This window comes from Dermacentor andersoni, chromosome 4 (assembly GCF_023375885.2).
Source record: "Dermacentor andersoni chromosome 4, qqDerAnde1_hic_scaffold, whole genome shotgun sequence".
NCBI classification, from domain to species: domain Eukaryota; kingdom Metazoa; phylum Arthropoda; class Arachnida; order Ixodida; family Ixodidae; genus Dermacentor; species Dermacentor andersoni.
In genome coordinates, this window is record NC_092817.1 from 4,656,153 (window position 1) to 4,676,348 (window position 20,196).

The window sequence follows — 20,196 nt, forward strand, 5'->3', positions numbered from 1 at the left end:
CAACAGGGACGCAATGAATTGGCTGATACCTTGGATGGTCTTATGAAGAATGCACCTGGAAAAGCACCTAAAGTGACGCACAACCCGCCCGCAAGAAAGCGAGAGCGTAAGCAGAGCACAGGCGCACGCAAGAAGCAGAATCTCGAGCAGGTGTCAACAGAAAACATGTTTGCATCAACAATCATTGACTACAAGGTGTATGAAAAACCTTGCCTAAATCAGTAAGTAGCCAGTCTATGTGTGCTTTACTTGCTCATCACATGCAAGCTGCACCTCTGTGCAGGCTGTCAGCAGCACTCCGTGGCAAACAATGTCCGAGCGTTGCAGTGATGACTCCTGTGAGGAGGTCCTCCCGACATTCAAAGCGCCATTCCAGTCTTGTGTCACCACCACAGACCTTGCTGTACAAACCAAACTTTGCACTGGGTGATGAGTGAGTACCGGTGGCTGGTCTGATGAAATAAAAATGCACTCGTCAATTTTGTGAGTGCGACTATGGTAATTTCTTACTTTTAAACTTTCAGACGTTGAAGAGCCTGCTGCACTGACACTCCAAAAGCATGGTTCCCCCCCCCCCCCCCCCACCCAGCCATCTCATTTAATAAAGAGCGTTTATACCATCTACGTTTTTCGTTCTCGCTTCTCGGGTGGCGTAGGCTTGTCGTGCGACTTCTCCCACGTGTGGAAAGCATACATTGCAAGGGCGAGAACTGCAATCAGTGCCATAGATACACCGACGTCTTTCTCTCGCCTAATATGCGTCTCTTCCTCTCGCATAAATTCTTCATACTTCTTCTTGCGGAACTGGTACGACTTGACGGCGTCCCCGTAGTGCTGCCTGTAGAATTCGTCGAAGTTGTATATCTGCGATCGGCCTTCCATCGGCGCTGCGCGTCTCGTAGTCGTCGGTTTCTTTACGTGACGAGTGGTCACCATGCCGGGGGAGCCAATCTTCTCGTCGTACTGCGCCCGCAGAGACTCGTTTGAGAGCGTGTCGTACGCAGTGGAGATTTCCTGGAAGCGCTCGCTAGACGACCTATCTCCCTTGTTTTTATCTGGGTGGTATCTCATGGAAAGCCTGTAGTATGCCGCTTTGATTTCGTTCTGCTTGGCGCTCGGACTAACCTCGAGTACGTCGTAGTATGTCCTCTTCGCACTTGAAGCGAAGCGCCTGCCGAGCACGCATGTTGCCCGCGGGAGCTCAATAATTCGTCCCCGCATCCTTGTTATACACATGCACTTGTAAGAGACGCATTACGTCCTTGCGTAGAGAGTTATCGTCGAGCAGTAACGCAAGCTGTGCTCTAATATGTCGGCTAATGCTGTTGGGCCCACTTGGAGGTTCGAAGCGAAACCGTTCATTGAAACAAACTAGATCAAGCACGTGACTAGGTAACTGGCCGCTTTCTGGATAGGACTGGCTTCGAGTGTACATTAAATTACATATATTACATATTAGACATGATGATGACGGCATAGAGTTTCTCCATAGAGTTAGAAGAACTCTGAGTTTCTCAAAACTCTATGGATGACGGCATAGAGTTTCTCACTACATTACCTAGAGGTAAATCTGGTGCTGCTGCATTGTGGTATGCATGAGCAATGCCTCCTTTAGATGCCTGCCGCGTTACGCGTCCGTAATCTCGGTTCCGGACTCTCTCCCTTTTCTCTCCTCAGGATGGATGGATGGATGTTATGAGCGTCCCCTTTGGAACGGGGCGGTGGCTTGCGCCACCAAGCTCTTGCTACTATGCTGCCTAATATCCTACCTAGGTTAACCAATGAAAAAAGAAAAAAAACACTATGAACTACCACGTCCAAATTTTCTGATACCCTATTGCGAACTGTGCTTTTGTACGTCTCCGTCTTTTGCCGTTTCCCTACTTTTCTTCCACCAATCCTCCAATCGAAAAGGCATCGCGAAAAGGCATCGAGCGCCTCTCATGGCAAACGCTTGCAACTTAGATCACGTGCTCCGGCCTCTGAGATTACAAGGCCATCTGTCACAGTCTCGGAGGCCCGCGATAACGCCGCTGCCACATCCGCCGGAAGTTCTAAAGGCAATGAGCGCTGCCTCACGGAATTTATGCGGAACTAAGGGAACCGCCGCTACAATGGGAAAGCGAGCAACGCGGCGGGCATCTAGTAAAGGAGGCAGTGGCATGTGAATGCCAGGTCGTCTGCTGTGCCCCAGTCGCACCTAGAGCTTTCGGGCCCTAAGCAATAGAACATTGCCTCCTTTACTACATGCCCGCCGCGTTGCTCGCTTTTCCATTGTAGCGGCGGTTCCCGTAGCATAATATTCGTGATGCGGCGCTCGTTGCCTTTTCAACTTCCGGCGGATGTGGCAGCGGCGGCTGAATGCATCCGCCGGCGCGTCATGGCACGTCATGGCGCGTTAAATGCGCGGGCGCCTGTTAGCGAGCGTTGTCGCGAGCCTCCGAGACAGTGACAGATGCCTTGTTAATCTCAGAGGCCGCAGCACGTGATTGCAAGTTGCAGGCGTTCGCCATGAGAGGCGCTCGTTGCCTTTTCGCGGAGGAGAGAAAAGAGAGAGGGCTCGGAATCGAGCTACCGGACAACGCGGCAGGCATCTAGTAAATGAGGCATTGGCTAGAACGACCAAGGAGGTTAAAGAAAATAACCTCCTTGAGAACGACCAGGGCAATATAACGCTTACTTCCTTCTTTTCACTCCGTTGACCGGGTGGTGGTGGCACAAACTTAATTTAGTCAAGGCCAAAAAATGAAAAGAAAATTAAGATGCCGCCGTTCCGTGGGTAGCCTTCAGACTCCCGGTTGTGGCCACCAGATCGTGCATGGTGGCGACTTCCGCTGCCCAGATCGTTAGCCGTAGCTGGACATCCGGCTGCGAGCTGGCCAAAGCACCCTCCTACGCGGCGCCTTAGCTGTTCCCACTTTTTCGGGCCAGCTGTTCCTCTAGAGTTTGTTATACTAACTCTATGGCCTAGCCCCTATGTCTAGCCCATGACTGGGCGCGATAAGGTATACTTAATTCTGAACCACCTTGATGTAACCGAATGGTGTAACGTAGGTTTGGGCCACGCGATCAGTTCGCAGTGTGGAAGCACTTCGAAAAACTTGGGTATGGACTCCACCACCAACCTCGACTCCAGTGCGGTGAGCGAGTGTTTCTGTCTTGCTGGAGAAGCGCTGACATCAGGCGAAGTCCCCGTAGGCTGTGTTATGGTTTACGACGGGGAAAGCATCGCCCGCGACAGGAACCGTGTGAATGAGTCCAAAAACGCCTGTCGCCACGCCGAAATGTGTTGTGTGGACCAAGTGCTGGCCTGGTGTAGCGAGCGTAGGCGGGACTTCAAAAGCGTTTTCCCTGCAACTACAGTTTACGTTACTGTTGAGCCGTGTATCATGTGCGCTTCTGTCCTGAGCGAGTTGGGCGTCAAGAGGGTTGTCTTTGGTTGCGCCAACGAACGTTTCGGCGGAATGGGATCTGTGCTGAACATGTTCGACGACTCCAACCAGCAGGTTGTTTCGGGAGTGTGGGCCGGGCAAGCCGTCGACTTGCTGAAGACATTCTACACTGGGGAAAATCCGAACGCCCCGTGCCCGAAATCAAAAGCGAATAGAAAGAATGTTTGAAGGCGACATTTGCAGTTTCTTGCGCTTGAATCCCACCCCGAGTATGTATTTTGGGTAGTATTGAACTTAGCTAGGGTGGCTAAGCCACCCTACCCGTGTACTTAGATCTAGGTGCACGTTAAAGAACCCCAGGTTGTCACAATTTCCGGAGCCCTCCACTATGGCGTGCCTCATAATCAGAAAGTGGTTTTGGCACGTAGAACGCTATAATTTTTAATTCAGTGTAACACGATGGCATGCCAAAGCTGTGGCCGAGATTTTGCGGTTAAATGTCAAAGATTGGTTGCCTAGACCATTCTGCTACCCTGACAGCCTCAGTTATACGTTTTTATTGCCTCACAAAGATTCGCTTTTTGCTTAAAGGTGTCGATCAGCAGAGCAGTGAGAAGAAACGGAAAACACTGAAACCTTGTGTGTTGTAATTTTTTTTTCCTCACTTGTAGATAAACGATTTCATGACCAGATCTGTTGCTTCACTGTCTGCAATCATAGTAAATTGCTTATATGAGCGTCAAAATGACATGCTACAGGTCTGCAAGCGCAGACAAAAAGTGGTTTGTAAATACGTCCAGACGTTATCAGGTAATGTCTGCAGTTTACAGGTCTTACGGCACGCATAGGGTGATTGACTGTTGATCTCGAGGACGACGGTCGCATTTTCAGGGAGGCGATATGCAAGGCGCCTGTGTGCCGTATAATGTCAAAAAAAATTAAGGGGTTTTACTTGCCAAAACCAATTTCTGATTATGAGGCACGCCGTAGTGGGGGACTCCGGAAATTTGAACCACCTGGGGTTCTTTAACGTCCACATAAACCTAAGTACACGGGTGTTTTCGCATTTCGCCCCCATCGAAATGCGACCGCCGTGGCCCGTATGATGTCTGTGCGCGTTAAAGAACCCGAAGTGGTCGAAATTATTTCGAAGCCCCCCACTAGCCCCTAACACCCAAAGCCAGCTCACGAAATGCGCACAGACGAAACGCGTTTTAATCTCGATACAGTGCGAACTGGGCCCGTAAAATTTCACAGGAGTAATGATGTGGGCGGACATAACATTGTTGTCATGATAAAGATTCATTCTTTGACGCTCGCAGAAAGCGCGCGATACCCGAAACGGGCTCACTTTCACTTCGGTGGTAGAGATGCCGCCAACGTGAGGCTGGCGAGGCGCTCATTTCGGCTGCGTGCTTACCCCGCCTTGGTCAACAGCGCCGCCCCGCGGCATCGGTGCGCTGTGGGGTCACGTTTGCGCCGCCGGTATTCACACCTCCCCTTCTAGCCACCCTAACACGGGTGTTTTCGCATTTCGCCCCCATCGAAACGCGGCCGCCGTGGCCGGGATTCGATCCCACGACCTCGTGCTCAGCAGCCCAACACCATAGCCACTGAGCAACCACGGCGGGTGTTATACTGAATGAACGAGTGAGTTAGTTTTCAGAACGATTCTGAGGGATATAAAAGGCCCTCAAGGTACCGCTCTTTGGATGCCTCTGGTGGAAACTCTCTGGAGATATTGCCTTAATTTTTATGGTGCTTCGCAGTCTTCACAATGTGTGGGCAAAACACGCCTTCTCGCCACATAACCTGCAATGTAATAAACTAGCCGTGCGTCGCTGCGGTGCTCAACATAACTTTAGTGGTCCACAGCATCTCGCCCTCGAATGACGGAATGTCGGGAGGAACATTCCAAACCAGGCGACGAGACCAACTGACAGCGGAGGGCGCATGCCAGCGCGGAAGCATAGAATAATGGCGGAAGTACCACGCCGTAATACCACGCCGCGAGCAGCAGCGCCACGTTCCCCCTGGTGGCATCGGTGCGCAAGGGGGTCATATGCGCGCCCGAAGGAAAGCGCCGCCGGTATTCACACCTCCCCTTCTAGCCACCCTATCTAGGGGAGCTGCAATGGGAGCGATTGTACCATCATGGGAATTATGGGAAGTACATGGATTTGCCTAAACTTCGTCCTTTTGGCTTCAGACGGCTTTGCGACTTTGTAAACTCGTCATTTTTAACAGTGTGTTGCGTAATGAATCATTAAATAAACATAATTAAAATTGCTTGACGGCAGGATTCGAACACAGGTACTCTAGCACAGAAGCCTGATATTGAAACCATTAAGCCACGGACGCATGTATCGACAAGCGAATGAAACACCCTTATAAATTTATCGCGGGCATGCCAGTGCCTTGAGACGCTTGGCGCGTTTCGATTTGGCCCCCTGGACAAGCCCAATCATTGCAATTAATAGCAATTGTACGCATTCCCAGTGTCTTCTGCACTTCGAAGAATATAGATTACGCTGAAATATACGACAATAAGATTTATATAGCGTAATATACAAAGCCACAAGAATGTCTGAATCCACAAGCACGAAGATCAGACAAATCCATGTACTTCCCATCATTCCCATGGTAGGACAACGACTGCAGCGCCAGAGTTCCCTCTAGTAATTTTTGTAGGAAACTCTATGGTGCCACCAAGCTCTTGCCATTATATTGCCTAATGTCCTACCTAGGTTACACAATGCAAAAAAAAAACACTATGAACTACCACGCCCAAATTTTCTGATCCCCTAGTGCAAACTGTGCTTTTGTACGTCTCCATCTTTTGTCGTTTCCCTACTTTTCTTCAACCAATTCTCCTATCGCCTCTTACTAATGTCTATTGCGGACCTGTTTGCTTTACCACTGCGCTCCCGCTGAACCCAAGGGCTTCAAGGAGGCCAGTGGTGCCTAAATCGACCGCTGGGTAGACGTCTTCACATTCTAATAAAATATGCTCCGTCGTTTCCCTAGCTTTACCGCAGCAAGCGCATGCTTTTTCTTCCTTCTTATATCTCGCTTTATAGGTGCGTCTTCTAAGGCATCCCGATCTCGCTTCGAAAAGTAATGAGCTTCCCTTTGAGTTATCATAAATGGTTTCTTTCCCGATTTCGTTTTTTCCTGTTAAGTAGTTACTCATGGCAGGTTTCTTTTCCATTGCCGCCACCCATGAGATTATTTCAGCCTCTCTGACTTTCCGCTTGACCTTCTTTGTTGCTGTCTTTCCCACCCTACAGGCTGCATACTTGCTGGTAAGCTTCCCAGTTCATTTCCTCCACTGTGAATCAATCTTTTTCCTGTACAGATACCTAAACACTCTCCCAGCCCATTTACTTTCTTCCATATTCCTCAGCCGTTCTCCATACTCAATTTTACTGCGAGCTTCCCTCACTTCAAAACTAGTCCAGCCCATATCACGCCTGCACAGCTTCATTTGTAGTCTTCCCGTGAGCGCCCAATGCGAGGTGACCCACTGACCTTTGGTTGCCGTCGAGTCTCGATTGTACCCCTGATTTAAAGTAAACCGCATTTCCAAAAGTAAGTCCTGGAACCATTACACCTTTCCACATACCTCGGAGGACCTCGTACCTATTGTATCCCCATAGCGCTCTGTGCTTCATGATGGCTGAATTTCTCTTCCCCTTTACTGTTATGGTTTTTTCCTGTGTTTCCATATATCTATTGCCTTCGTTTATCCATATACCAAGGTATTTATATTCTGTTACCCGGGGTATTTCTTGGCCCTGTATCTCCACTGTCTGTTCACTCTTTTCATTGAATACCATAACACCTGATTTTCAAACACTAAATTTCAAACCTAAATTGTTGCCTTCCTGTCCACAGATATTAGCCAGACGTTGCAAATCACTTTGCTTGTTAGTTAGCAACACAATATCGTCTGCATAAAATAAACCTGGGAGTTACTGCTCTACTACTGTACCCGCCTGTTTGTATGAGAGATTAAACCAGATATTAATTCCTTCTAGCACCCTCTCCATCCTCACAATGTACATAATAAACAGCAGCGGGGATAAAGGGCACCCCTGCCTCTGTCCCTTGTTGATATGAACTTTCTCCTCGCTCTTCATCCCTTCCCATTCAACGCAAACGGTATTTTCTAGGTAAATCTCTCTCAAAAGCTGTAGACAATCGTTACCTAAGCCTTCCCCTTCCAGAATATCCCACAATATGTTGCGGTCTACGTTGTCGTAGGCTCCTGTAATGTCTAAAAAGGCCACATACAACGGTCTGCTTTCTGCTTTTGATATTTCAATACACTGAGTAAGAACAAACAAGTTATCATCCAATCGCCTACCTGTTCTGAAGCTCTCCCTTGGTAAGTGCCTTACCGCGAATGGATGGATGGATGGATGATTGAGGCTCAACCCTTTAAATTGGGCGGCGGCGGTGCGCGCCGCCTAGCCTTGAATGGTACTATATGCATGCATACCTATGTATTTACTCCTTTACTTCTGCATTGATCTTATCCACCAATCAGATAGCCTCCGTTTAGTTATTTCTACCTGTTCAAAGTCTATTTTACTTTCACTGTCTTTAAAACCCAAAGCTTTGAATAGTTCCCCGTTATGTTCAACTGCGGGGTGAAGTTGTTTACAAGCAAGTATCAGGTGCAGTGGCGTAGCAACGGGAGGTGGGGGCCGGGGGCCTCGGGTGCACGGGGCCAGCAGGGGGGGGGGTCATATACGTCTGAAGACACCCAAAAATTGTCGATATCCTCGCCTTCCTCGACTACACGCGGAGAGGGTGACAGAAGAGCTAAAGGCCCCGGCTGCCAGATGACCTAGCTACGCCATTGATCAGGTGTTCAGCCATTTGCTCCTCCTCTCCACACGCCCCGCACAACAAATCTATCTCCTGGTATCTGGCTCGGTACGTTTTAGTCCACAGTACACCTGTCCTGGCCTCAAACAACAATGAGCTTCCCTTAGAGTTATCGTAAATATTTTCTTTGGCTATTTCTTGCTTAAACGTCCTGTATGTCTCTAATGCTGATTTGGTTTGCATCTCTGTTTTCTACATACCCCTCTCTGTCTCCTTAACCTTTTTCTTGACTGATGGTTCCTTACCTGTCCCCCCACTGCAGCCCAAGTATTTGCTTGACAATTTTCTAGTTCGCTTCCTCCACCTTGTGTCAACATTCCTCGTGTATAAGTAACTGAAAACCTTCCTAGCCCACCGCATTTCCCCCGTTTTTCTCAATCGCTCCTCAAATGCTATCTTGCTACTAGCCTCTCTGCCCTCGAAAGAAGACCATCCCAGATCCCCATGCACCCCAAGATTTGGTGTCTTGCCATGTGCTCCCAGAGCGCGCCTACCCACACCACGTTGCCTAGTTTCCAACTGTTGTTGGGTCTCTGCTCTCATACATAGAACTGCATTGGCAAAAGTCAGGCCTGGAACCATTACCCCCTTCCATATCCCTCGTACTACCAGTGCCCTACTCTTCATAATCACTGCACTTCTGTTACCTTTAGTTGTTACATATTTTTCATACTCTGTCAGATACTCAATGCCATTATTTATCCACACCCCAAGATATTTGTATTTCTCGACTATCTCCAGCTTGGCCTCCTGTATCCTATGCTCGCCGCAAATGTTATCATTAAAAATCATGACTGCAGATTTTTCTTTGCTAAACTTCAAGCCTAATCTGTCTCCTTCTGTACCACATATGTCCATCAATCCCTGCAGATCTTCTGTATTGTCAGCCATTAATACAATATCATCCGCGTAAATCAGTCCTGGTAATGACTGTTCAATCAATTTTCCTTGTTTGAAAAATGATAGGTTGAAGCCGAGTCTGCTTTGCTGCATTTTGACCTCTAAACCTTGTAGGTACAGCATAAACATCAGAGGTGACAATGGACACCCCTGCCTAAGCCCCCGCCGAATCATTACAGGCTCCGAAACCTGCTTTTCCCATTGTATAATCACCCTGTTACATTTATAGATATCTTTTAAGAAATTGGTTACTCCATCTTGCACTCCTAAAGTTTCCAGAATGCCCCACAAGCACTCTTGAAGTACACTGTCATAGGCTCCCTTGATATCCAAAAAAGCCAGCCACAGGGGTCTGCGTTCCTTTTCAGCTATTTCAATGCACTGTGTTAGTGAGAACAGATTGTCTTCCAGCCTCCTATGCTTCCGGAACCCATTTTGTAGCTCTCCAAGCAACCCCTCGTTCTCTACCCACGCCTGCAGTCTGTCCTTTATAATCTGCATAACCACCCTGTAAACCACCGACGTCACTGTTATAGGCCAGTAGTTATTTATGTCAGCTTTGTCCCCCTTTCCCTTATATATCATTCTCATCCTACTTAGCCTCCATTCGTCAGGTACTTTACCATCCATTAGCATTTTGCTCACCAGCTCCCTTAATGCTTTCTTAGATTTCGGGCCCAATTTCTTTATTAACATAATTGGAATACCATCCGGGCCTGCCGATGTGCTACTTGGTACCCTCCTCTTGGCCCTTTCCCACTCTCTTTGTCCAAGCGAAAGCAGCGGATTGACTAGGCTATCCCTCTCCGACATACTGCATGTACCATTTCTCTGTCCTGTAAAATTTTCCCTCATCATGGTTCCTATATGCTCCATTGCCTCCTCTCCTCCTAACCGAGTATCTTGAGCTGTTACATATACCTCTGCTCTAGGCTTGTCCTATTACCCAAGGAGTTCAGGTGTTGCCAGAATTTCCTAGCTGCCTGTTTATCTTTTTTATTGCTTATTTCTGACAGCCATTGGGACCCTTTTGTCTTGATTTTCTCGTTGATCAAATAGGATGCTTCCCTTCTGCATTTTATGTAGTTTACTTATTTCCCCTCTACTTCTGCTTCAGGTTTTCCCTTACTTTTGGAATACCTGTGTTCCCTGGAGGCTTCCTGACGTTTCTTTATGGCCTTCTTAACCTTTTCATCCCACCAGCTTTTGAGTTTTCGTATCCCTTGCCTTGTTTTCCTGGCCCGTGCCTTACCTAGCTCACGCTCAAATAGCCTCATTAACTTTGGGTAAGTCCAATCAGTTTCAGTACCCTCCGATATTTCCTCTTCAATTTGTTTGGCCGCTATTTTCACTTGGTCTTCTGAGTAAAAAATCCCATCTGGCATTTCTTCACGCGTCGTTCGTGCTTTAGTTTCCCTCTTAAAACTCAACTTCATACGTTTGTGGTCGCTACCTATACTTCTGGAGCCCTGTTCATCTATAATCATGGCTCCTAATCTATCGTACATCCTATGCGACATTAACGCATAATCTATTGTCGAGTGTTGACCCCCTACCTCCCATGTTATGATCCCGTCACGCTTTTCAGTAGAGTTACAGACAACTAAGTTATGCCTCTCACACATACCCAGCAGCATGTTACCTGTGGAGTCTGTGTATCCATCCATTTCCTCAACATGCGCATTCATGTCTCCTAAAACAATTATCTCACATCCTTTTCCTAGCTCATTGATGTCTGCTGCTATACAGTCCAACATTTCTTTGTTTTCCTCTTTAGCATTTGATCCTGTCCAAAGGTATACAAAGCCTAGAAGTGTTTTTGCCCCTGCTACTTTTCCTTTTAGACATAAATGCTCCTTGCATTCCTGTTTGACCCTTTGTCAATTTGTATTTTTATGAATGAGTGCTCCAATTCCCCCGCCCTTTCTGCTACCTTGCACTCTGTTGCAGTATTCCCATGCATAATCAGGGTTACAGGGCGGTTGTTCCATGTCCCCAAGATGTGCCTCTACAAACCCATAAAGCATTAAGTTCTCCTGCCTTAGTTGCTCTTCGATTTCCTCCCATTTTAGCCTATTTCTGCCACCTTGCATGTTAATGAACCCTATGTCTTACTTAATTTGGCTCTGGTGCTTATTCCTGTTGCCTCTCCTACAGTACCGATGTTTGCTTGTTCGTGGCTCCTGCCTCGAATCGTCCACGCCTACACTGGTTCTTTCAGGGCTCTGGGTTCCCCTAAAAAGGCTGTTGCCTGGCGACTCATCCTGTCCCCTATCCTTTTGCCAGTGGCACCACTGTAGTGAATGACATCCTGCACAAAAGGCCGGGAGCTGGCTCCGTACACATCCCTGTTGACCTCCATCATGCTGTACTTGAGTCGTCCGCTCAGACCCCTGATGACCCGATTGGCCTCAACCACACTCCTTTCTACCTGGTAAGTCTGGCCCTGGACCTCTGGGATAGTGCATATGGTCACATGCACCCTCCCGGAGGCCTCTCTAAGCTTACTCAGCCCAGTCTCAATGTGCCTCTCAAGGTCCTGGCTTCTCCCCTTAAGCACGTCATTGAGTCCAGCATGCATAATGACCAAGCTGTCGCTCTCCGTGCTGTCTGTCCCCTACCACTTCTCGCGCCTCGGTCATTGCTTCCGCCATGCCCTTGCCCGTCCGCCTTCACTCTCGCCATCGCGCCTTGTTCAGCCCTCCCCACGTTGGAGTCCCCTATCACCAGGACCCTTCTGCATGCGAACCGTTCGCCTCCAGCCTGTGTCCGCTGCCTCTCTTTTCGCGCCCGCTGGCGCCCCTGTGGCTGTAGCATCGCCTCACTGGGGGCGTGTTGCGCTGCTTCGCTATAACTACGCCGATTCAACGGCTGCGGGCTGATGACCGCTTGCTCTGGGTCCCTGCCTCCTATTTCGCCTGTAGGGTCCACCCTACTTTCCGAGTTTTTGCCACCGCTTTGATTCTCTGCTGCCCGCGTCTCAAGCACATCGAGCCACCTTTGCAGTTCGGCGCTCCTTTCTTTCTCTTCCTCAAGCTCGGCCACGGTCCTTACTAACTGCGCGGCCTAGGCCGCCTCCACCTTGACAAAATTGTCAACTTTCGCCTGCAGTGCTACCCGCTTCTCCTGCTCCTCCCTCAGGTCTGCCTTAAGCTCTTCGAACTTAGCCACCCAATTCCCTTCCAGTTTTTGGGCGGCTTCCCTGACCTGAAAATGGTGCTAAAAAGCGCCCTCTGTCCTGAACTGGGTAGTACCAAGCTCAGTCGTCTGCTTTGGAAAGCCTGTTTACAATATGGAGCCGCCACTTTCGTTTGTGTTGTACCACGGCTTGCAGCGAATATCGGGCACCGAATATTTTTTTCAGTGGTAGCACACTGTGTAAAGGCAAGAAATTATCAACGCCGAATACGTGTACGCCGTTCAAGAAATAAGCGAAGTTTTAGCATGGTGTCAATCGCAAGTGAAGCGAGTCGCATACGAAGTTGAATTTCAGGCAAGGTTTGCACGCTGCTAGATTCAGGCACACAAACGCAAGGAAATGCTCGCTATAAATTAATTCACAGCAGCGATAAGCAGACGTGTACGGAACTGCCCGAGCGCACGATCATACGCGCCGCGACGGCAGCGGTTTTTCGACATGCCGCAAAACGGCGGGCCTCCTGCAATCTTTGTTGACTGCATGCCGCTAGACAAGCAGTTACGCCTGCGCTGTAGTAGCGGCTATCTGTTCCTTTAGCAACTGATAAATAACTGATGCAATGCATATGAGCTTGTAGTAACGTACGTGCGAATCACGCTGCAGCACGAGCTCGTGTGCTGCTCGCTTGATGTAGCTTTTAATGACAGCGCTTGAACATTGTGGGAGATAATGGGGGTTTCTCCTCCGTACTCTTGGGACAAAGGAACGACAACACAGTAGTGCAAACAGTCACAAGGGCATTTATTGCACCTTTCATAGATCAATGCCTGCTAGCCGAGTTGCTATCCCCAAAACATGCCGATGGGCGCGCGACAAATCTAGAAGTCCGACTTACCGCAACCGCATTGCGAGCGAATATATTCGCCCCATGCTGGATCCCAACGCCTGGTCGTTCGCGTGTACAGTCACACGAATGGTGGCACGTTCGAAGGCGGCCACGCGAGACAGTCTCGCAGAAGCATCCGACGGCGCCCACGCGGACGTCCGCACCCGCCGACGACCTCGAACCCAAGAGGACGCGCCTTGCCCCTCGGCGCCCGAGTAACCTCGCCTGTCGGCGGCGTTAGCAGCTGCGCAACACTAGCGCCATCTCTTGCACTGCGCTTCAACCACTCCGACCGCCGTGGCCCACGTGGCGACGCCGCACGGAGACGGGGGCTATGCGGGAAAACAAGATATCAGGGGAGGCGCGACGGTCGCGCATCCCCACAACATCGATGTGCTGCAATCAGTACTACCTTGCTGCGCTGCCTCAACGTGCTGGCTTGAGGTCAAGGATGAGTGCATTTAACTCTCTAACCTGTACTGCTCGTAGTGGGGTAGTGAACTGTCACCGAATCAGCCAGACCATTTGTACTCATTTGCACACCCCTGCACTTCACCACTTCACACTGGTCTAATTGTTAATTGTCGCTGTGGCTGGGTCTCGAATTGTGAGTGCAGGCGCATCACCAGCCATGCCTGCTGCTATGTCAGTATGCCGTCGAGACTGTAGGTGCACAAGACCGAATTTAACGCAGATAATCAAGCAAGCTTCAAGACAGGCGAAGTTTCGCTTACCCAGCGCGACAAATTGCAGCTATCGAGCGCGTCCGACGCTGCGCTTCGTGAGGCCTTGAAGGAAAATGGTAGAATCTGATGTTGGGATTCAGGCCTTCTTGATCCTGGCAGCCCATGACGCAGCAGTAACGACGGTGACGCTTTCTCGAGGCTGAGCTAGGTCTCTCCAGATCGACGTCGCCAATTCCTTTTGCTTCCAGCATTACGTCCCACGGCACACGGAGAGTCCATTTTCATTAAACTATAAGCTGCGGCCACCTCGCAGTGCGGTCGGCGTGGTCTGTGAGAAGTGACAAAAGTGCGAATCGACGCAAAACTCGGGCTAGAAACGTGCTTCGCCACAGCCAGGGCTTAATACTACCCAAGCTGGTACTACCCAGATATGGTTTCTCGTCGCCACCAGGCGCCGCTACTATACCTCAAATTCCAGCGCAAGATGCCATTCAATTTGTTTCACTGAGTGCAGCGCACAGAGTGGTGGTTGGCATGTACAGCCCCATAATTCAATTAAAGTTTAACACTTCTGCCACGATACGATGTGCTTGCTCGTGCCGATCCGCACGAGCAAGAACTAGTCCACGAAGTGCAGAGGGCAAATCAAATGGACCAACGTTTGTGGCGTGCGGATTCCCAGTAGTGCCTTACCAACAGACATTTACTAACAGGCAGGTATGTGAACTATTGCGACAATTCTAGATCACTTGGCAGTCGCTGTGTTAAGGTTTAATTAAAGCAGACGTCCAATTAGTCTTTCGAGTGCTATTTTTACAAATTTGGCTTGAACTGTATGTAGCACCCAAGTTGTGCGCTGCAAGTTATTGATCACGAACCCACTAGCCCAACAGTCTAAATGTGTTGATCATTTTTACTGTGTGTAATGTTTAGGATGTGGATACACAAAATACAGCATTTTTCTGCACCAGCATACTGTTATGCTCCATGTGTGTTGACCAAATGTGCACACTTGGGAAACCTTGCCAGTACCTGCTGTTGCAGTACATGAGTTGACAGTTGTAGCCTCCACTGCATTTCAGTACTTTGTGTTCTGGTAAGTGTACACTGGCAGCAGAACAACATTTTTATTTACATTTGCAGCACCTCTAGCTGTTCCCCTTGAAGAAATGTGAGATCAACTGGTCACAGGCATGGCCAGGTGTGATGGCTTCTTCAATGACTGCATTTTCCAATTCAGCTGTGCAAGCAGCAATGCCTGGATGACTACGCAGCTGACGCTTGAGCTCTGAGCCTACATAAGTCCACAGCCAGCGCACTCGCTGCTGTTGACGGCGATTGCTCAGCTCCCCATTGGGCTCAAGGGCATCCCTGTAGTTTTGCACAACACCCCATAATTCTGAGATGCCCACATTCGCCTTTGCAGACACTTGGAGAACCTGCACAAAATGTACGCAGCATGTACAAAGAAATAGTGACATCACTGAGAGAGAACAAAGTAGTCGTCTTCCCCACTTAACCTTGGAGTGCTACCTCTAATGCTCGATTATGTTCTTGTCTTGTAAGTGCATTGCTGTCTCTGCAAAACCAAAAGAACGCACCTTGGGTCTCCACAGGTGGCTCCGGGGCTTCATGAACTTGAGAGCACTGACATACTCGGCAGCCATGCGCCTGCACTCGGGAATGTTATCGCCATCAGCCTTTGTCACAGCTATGAGGTCGGCCATTTCTACTATGCCTCTTTTAACACCCTGCAGTTCATCACCACCTCCAGGTGGTATGAGCAAAAGGAACAAGTCCACCATGTCTGCCACGATGTACTCGCTCTGTCCTACACCTGCACACATGGCAAAAGTGTCCCGTCTCCTTGCCCCAGCCAAAGCACCATCACAATAAGAGGAAGCTTTAGCTCGGGCCCAACTCCAACGTGGCCTATTCAAATACATATAAAATGCAAAAACATTTTTCTGAGAGGACCCCTGGACCGATTTTGATGAAATTCGTTGCATTTGAGAGTGACAGTTAAATCCTAGTGACTGTTGGAAGCATAATTTCGATTTAGGGCCTGAATATTGTTAAAAGAATTTTCAATAATTCTTAAGTTCGAAAAAGACAGAAGCACGAAGTTTATAAATGAATAGCTCTGCATCAAGAACAGGTATCGCAGTTCTGTAAATGACATCCATTAGACTGTTCAAAGCGGACAAATTCTATACATCATATTATATCTTATGTGAGTTTGTTACACTGTGTACAAGAGTTCTGCAAAAGTTGCATTTCCATATTGCTAAATATTTTCTGATGTATGTGTAACATATCAATTTTGTCCGCTTTAGGTATACTATCAGATGCAATTCACAGAATTGTGATATCGTTTTGCATTGCTGAGTTAGAGTTTCAAACTTCATAGTTTCGTTTTCTGAAAATCTGCGATTTTCACCAATAACTATTTAATAAAAAATTAAAGACCTAAACCAAAAATTGGAAGTGAACAGTCACTATCTTTCAAGTTTTTCTTTTAAATGCAATAAACCTAGTCAAATTTCGTGCAGTGGTTGCAAATAAAAACAAATTCTCCTTTTACATGTATTTACATAGGAGCACCTGAGCTAAAGCTTCCTCTAAGCACTGCTTCTAGTGATAATTGTGCCAAGATCTACCAATATAACATCATTACACATTTGTGACAATTAACACCAACTGTTCCCGCAGGACAAAACACACATGACCACACTAGCAGAAAAATGCATGCTGCATGCCAAGAGCTACAGAATGCACACTTCAAAAAAAAAGATAGGCAAACGGGGCACCTTGTGCCACAATATTTTTCCACCACAGAGCAAACGGGTCACAGTGCCGTTTTCTGCACCATGCCATGCATTGCCAATCAAGAACAGCAGCCAAATGTGGCCAATTCATTCACATGGGCAAGTACTACTACGGTATTGCATATAAGCCTCCAAGGAGAGCTTATACAGTAACTTAAGCAAAGCAGAAAATTGGGTGACTTAGTATAGGGTGACCAGTTTGAACTGTAGAGCAAAAGAAAATGAATAGGAGGCTTCTCCTGTTCAATATGGTCATTATATGCTGTAACCCTGCCAAGATTCCATGATCCTAGCAATACCCACCAATGTTGTCATGCCCAGTGAATTTTCATGAGTTGCTTTCTGCAAATGTGGCCACACCTAACTAGCTTCCTTTCTGCATGCGCAATGAATTGCTTGCTAGATGAGTTATGCCTTGCAAACGCAGAGGTGAGTACTGGAATGCATGCTTTGATGGCAATACAATCCTGCATTATTAAATGACCTGAACTCAAATATGGGACTCTGAACGGAGTAGTAGCCACCACTAAAGGCAGATCACACCTGGCTTGCTTCTTTGTGTTTGCTCAAAGTGATCCAATGCCCTAAACATAGCATGCCCATGTGATAAGCATACATTCACCTCTACTTCATACACTGCACAAGAAATGAGTGCACCAGACTGCAATGCAACTTTTTCACACTGAAAACTGCCTTTGATCACTTCTTCCTTATCATCATGGCTGGAGTGAGTACAAGATAAATATTTGATAAAGGGGCACTGACCTTCTGATGAACCTAGCAAGCTTCACAGCAGTTTGCCTGGAGGGATGAATGGGCCACTGAGTCTTAAGCTAATTAAAGAATGAACAGAGCAAGCTGACAATGATTTATGTCAAAATTACAGTAAAGACTCAAAGACAAGTGATATCAAGTGAAGGTTTATTGGAAAAGCATGAAACAGAGCTTATAGCTAATGGGTAAGCTTTGCACACTGCCTGACTTGCACCATTCTGCAATCATACGCTCCCTGAAGTCATCTATAAGACTTGAGCAATTCCAAGCTTTGGCCGATGCACAAATGTCATTCTTGGAGCCAGTGTGTGGCTCCACCCAAATTGCCAAGCATATAAAGCACAAGAGCTTGAATTCCAGAGGTCGGCAAAGCTTTGCTTTTCCTCGACCTATGGCGCGGCTGACTTGACAATAATGGAAACCTAATTCTAAGCTCATGGCTGGTGTTGCAGTAAAAGTTATTCATAAAAAATTTGATTATCACACACAATGATCATGCAAAAGCTAAGGCCAACCACTGCAATAAACCTTGGTCAGCAAAAAAATGATGCTGTGCTTTGAATCCACCATGATCTTGCACCTGGCAGCGTAGAGAATAAATCTTGAGTAACATGCATAGCACACAAGATCCTTGCAAAATGTCTCAGCAGAACTCACCAACTGTTTCCACGAGGACAACATTATAGCCTGCGCATTCACAGAGCTGTATGGCATCACATGTAGTACGGGTTACGCCACCACTATGGCCCCTGGTCGGTGATGGCCTAATGTAGGCATTCGGGTCCCTAGTCAACTGGATCATACGAGTCTTGTCTCCAAGCAGGGACCCTGAAAGTAGGAGTGGATGACACTGTCTACTCGTGTTAACAGATTGTCGACTGAATTTGCAGAAACTTGAATTATTTGAAACTGAATGAAATATAATACAGGGCGCATAACCATGGTCTAGTGCAAAAGAACATGTACAGTGCTCAATGATCCAAAAGTGATACTCAGAGCACTTCTTGCACCACCTGTGGTTGCTAGGGACAGCGAGCTGATGCATTATGGTATATACGATGAAAGTGAGGGCCTTTGTGGGGCATTGTGACCGTGGCCCCTCAGCGATCACCCAGCAATCAGTGGTTGCACAATAAGTGCTGGCCACCATACGGTCCAATTATTGCATTTGAATTACTGAGCACGCAAAGGCAGAGCAAACTTGCAGGCTGTGCTAGTTTGCTTCAAAGTAAAACATGTATGGCAAATATATTGAATCTGAAGACTTTAGTCTATTGTGGTAAACATGCAAAGGCAACTTAGCAGAGTTTTTACATACTATAAAAGCTGCATGAATCCTATTGTGGCTGAACTGCAATACTATATCTGTACTAATAAAAGGCAAACATTCAGCAGAGGTTTGCCTTGTCAGGAACAACTAAAGAAGGTCCAACCAAAATTTATTTTAGAGACCCGATGTTTCGAGGCCCAACCAGCTCTTTCTTTAGGGGTGAGATGGTGTGAGGCAAAGCAGTGCTTATGTGCATTTTTAGCACTTTACAGGCGCATGAACACTTTTCGCAGTTCTTGAGATTAAACGGCGAGAAGTGTTCATTACAAAAGATTGATGTTTGCGATGTTTTTTGGATGTGCCAAGATTGCAAAAGAAGCTGCCGATGATGGTCGTTTTCTCTCTCCAAGGCGATGGCACCATCGGGGCTAATTTGCTGGTCAAAAAGCTTGCCACAGCACTGTGTTGGGCAGCAAAGGTCATTCATGTGTTGACAAATTTTTTCCGGGAAGTTTTTAGTCTCTCCAATATGCAACACGAGGCGTTCGGTGCAAGTAATCTTGTACACAATGCCCTGCACTTTTTGACAGGACGGCATTCTTTTGGACAAGGCTTCCGAGTAGAGAGACGCTTGTGAGCAACATCAACCCCTGCCCCTTGAATGTAAAGTCTAGCAGCTATTGTCACCTTCCTCGGCTGCCTTCCATATATGGCGTGCTCTGGCATGCGTGTTTCATGCCTCATGTTGGGAGATCGGAAGGAAATGGAAGAAGAATTTTAAAAATGCTTCTTCGGCTCCAGCAATCGGTTCGAACAGTTCTCAGGTCTTTCGCTCGCTGACTCAAACATTGTTGTAGTGGACCTGACCTCAGTTCCTATAACTTGTCGACTTGGATGTGATTGTACGGCGAGCATGTCGTCACAGATGAGGCCGCAAATGAGAGACTGACAACCAGCGCAGAGGGCTTCGCCACGGTGCATATTCACCTGCTGTCCTTTTGGCCACAAAATCCTGCAGCCTGGTTTACTCAGGTGGAGGCCACCTTCGACCTTCGTCGCATTACCTCGCAGCACATGGGGTTCCTCCACAATGTCGTGGCACCATTTACAGAGTAGGTTGAGGTGTTCCAAAACGTTGAAGACGCACCCCAAGACACCATCCCCTATGACCACTTCAAAACAACAATGCTGCAATGCAAGTCCGTGTCTGTGTGTAGGCACCTCCAGCAGCTTCTCAACAAAGTGGATCTCGGTGACCGCCGACCGTCAAAACTTGTACGTCGTATGCGGTGGCTCCTCAGCGACTGTAGGCTCAATGCAAACAGTCCACTTCGCATGAACTGTTCCTTCAATGCCTGCCGCAGAAGCTGGTGGTCACCTTGGCTACTACACCAGACGATGTATCCCTCGACAATCATGCAGAGC

At 47.9% G+C, this 20,196-nt stretch overlaps 4 protein-coding genes and 1 pseudogene across 8 annotated transcripts in view; 2 read left to right on the forward strand and 3 right to left on the reverse strand.

Moving 5' to 3' along the window:
• Positions 1–624, forward strand: part of LOC126535917 (uncharacterized) — a 54,391-nt gene extending 53,767 nt beyond the window's left edge. For both annotated transcript variants that reach the window (XM_050182773.3, XM_055073330.1), the window contains exons 9-11: positions 7–221; positions 284–433; positions 525–624. In XM_050182773.3, the coding sequence (XP_050038730.1) occupies positions 7–221; positions 284–433; positions 525–531 (372 nt within the window). In that variant the 3' untranslated portion in view covers positions 532–624. The remainder of the gene's footprint in view (positions 1–6; positions 222–283; positions 434–524) is intronic.
• On the reverse strand, positions 619–2,022 carry LOC126535928 (uncharacterized). The gene has a single exon (XM_050182788.3). It carries the CDS (start codon positions 1,234–1,236, stop codon positions 622–624), a length of 615 nt encoding a protein of 204 aa, XP_050038745.1. The 5' UTR covers positions 1,237–2,022; the 3' UTR covers positions 619–621.
• Positions 2,023–2,840: 818 nt separating this feature from the next.
• Positions 2,841–4,084, forward strand: LOC126535927 (tRNA-specific adenosine deaminase 2). Its single transcript, XM_050182787.3, has one exon. The coding sequence runs from the start codon at positions 2,988–2,990 to the stop codon at positions 3,618–3,620; it is 633 nt and encodes a 210-aa protein (XP_050038744.1). The 5' UTR covers positions 2,841–2,987; the 3' UTR covers positions 3,621–4,084.
• Positions 4,085–11,046: 6,962 nt separating this feature from the next.
• Positions 11,047–12,005, reverse strand: LOC129386089 (uncharacterized; annotated as a pseudogene).
• A 3,002-nt stretch (positions 12,006–15,007) lies between these two features.
• Positions 15,008–20,196, reverse strand: part of LOC126535922 (methylmalonic aciduria type A protein, mitochondrial-like) — a 31,974-nt gene continuing 26,785 nt past the window's right edge. For 2 of the 4 annotated variants that reach the window (XM_072287716.1, XM_050182779.3), the window contains 3 exons: positions 18,159–18,329; positions 15,501–15,736; positions 15,008–15,338 (listed from right to left, as the gene is read on the reverse strand). In XM_072287716.1, coding sequence (XP_072143817.1) covers positions 15,048–15,338; positions 15,501–15,736; positions 18,159–18,329 — 698 coding nt within the window. In that variant the 3' untranslated portion in view covers positions 15,008–15,047. Of the gene's footprint in view, positions 15,339–15,500; positions 15,737–18,158; positions 18,352–20,196 lie in introns of all 4 variants that reach the window. The other 2 variants (XM_072287718.1, XM_072287717.1) reach the window with 2 other exon arrangements.

Bases quoted from the DNA above. Each gene is read 5' to 3' on its own strand.
- LOC126535928 (XM_050182788.3), bottom strand. From the start codon at position 1,236: ATGTGTATAACAAGGATGCGGGGACGAATTATTGAGCTCCCGCGGGCA.
- LOC126535927 (XM_050182787.3), top strand. From the start codon at position 2,988: ATGACTGGGCGCGATAAGGTATACTTAATTCTGAACCACCTTGATGTA.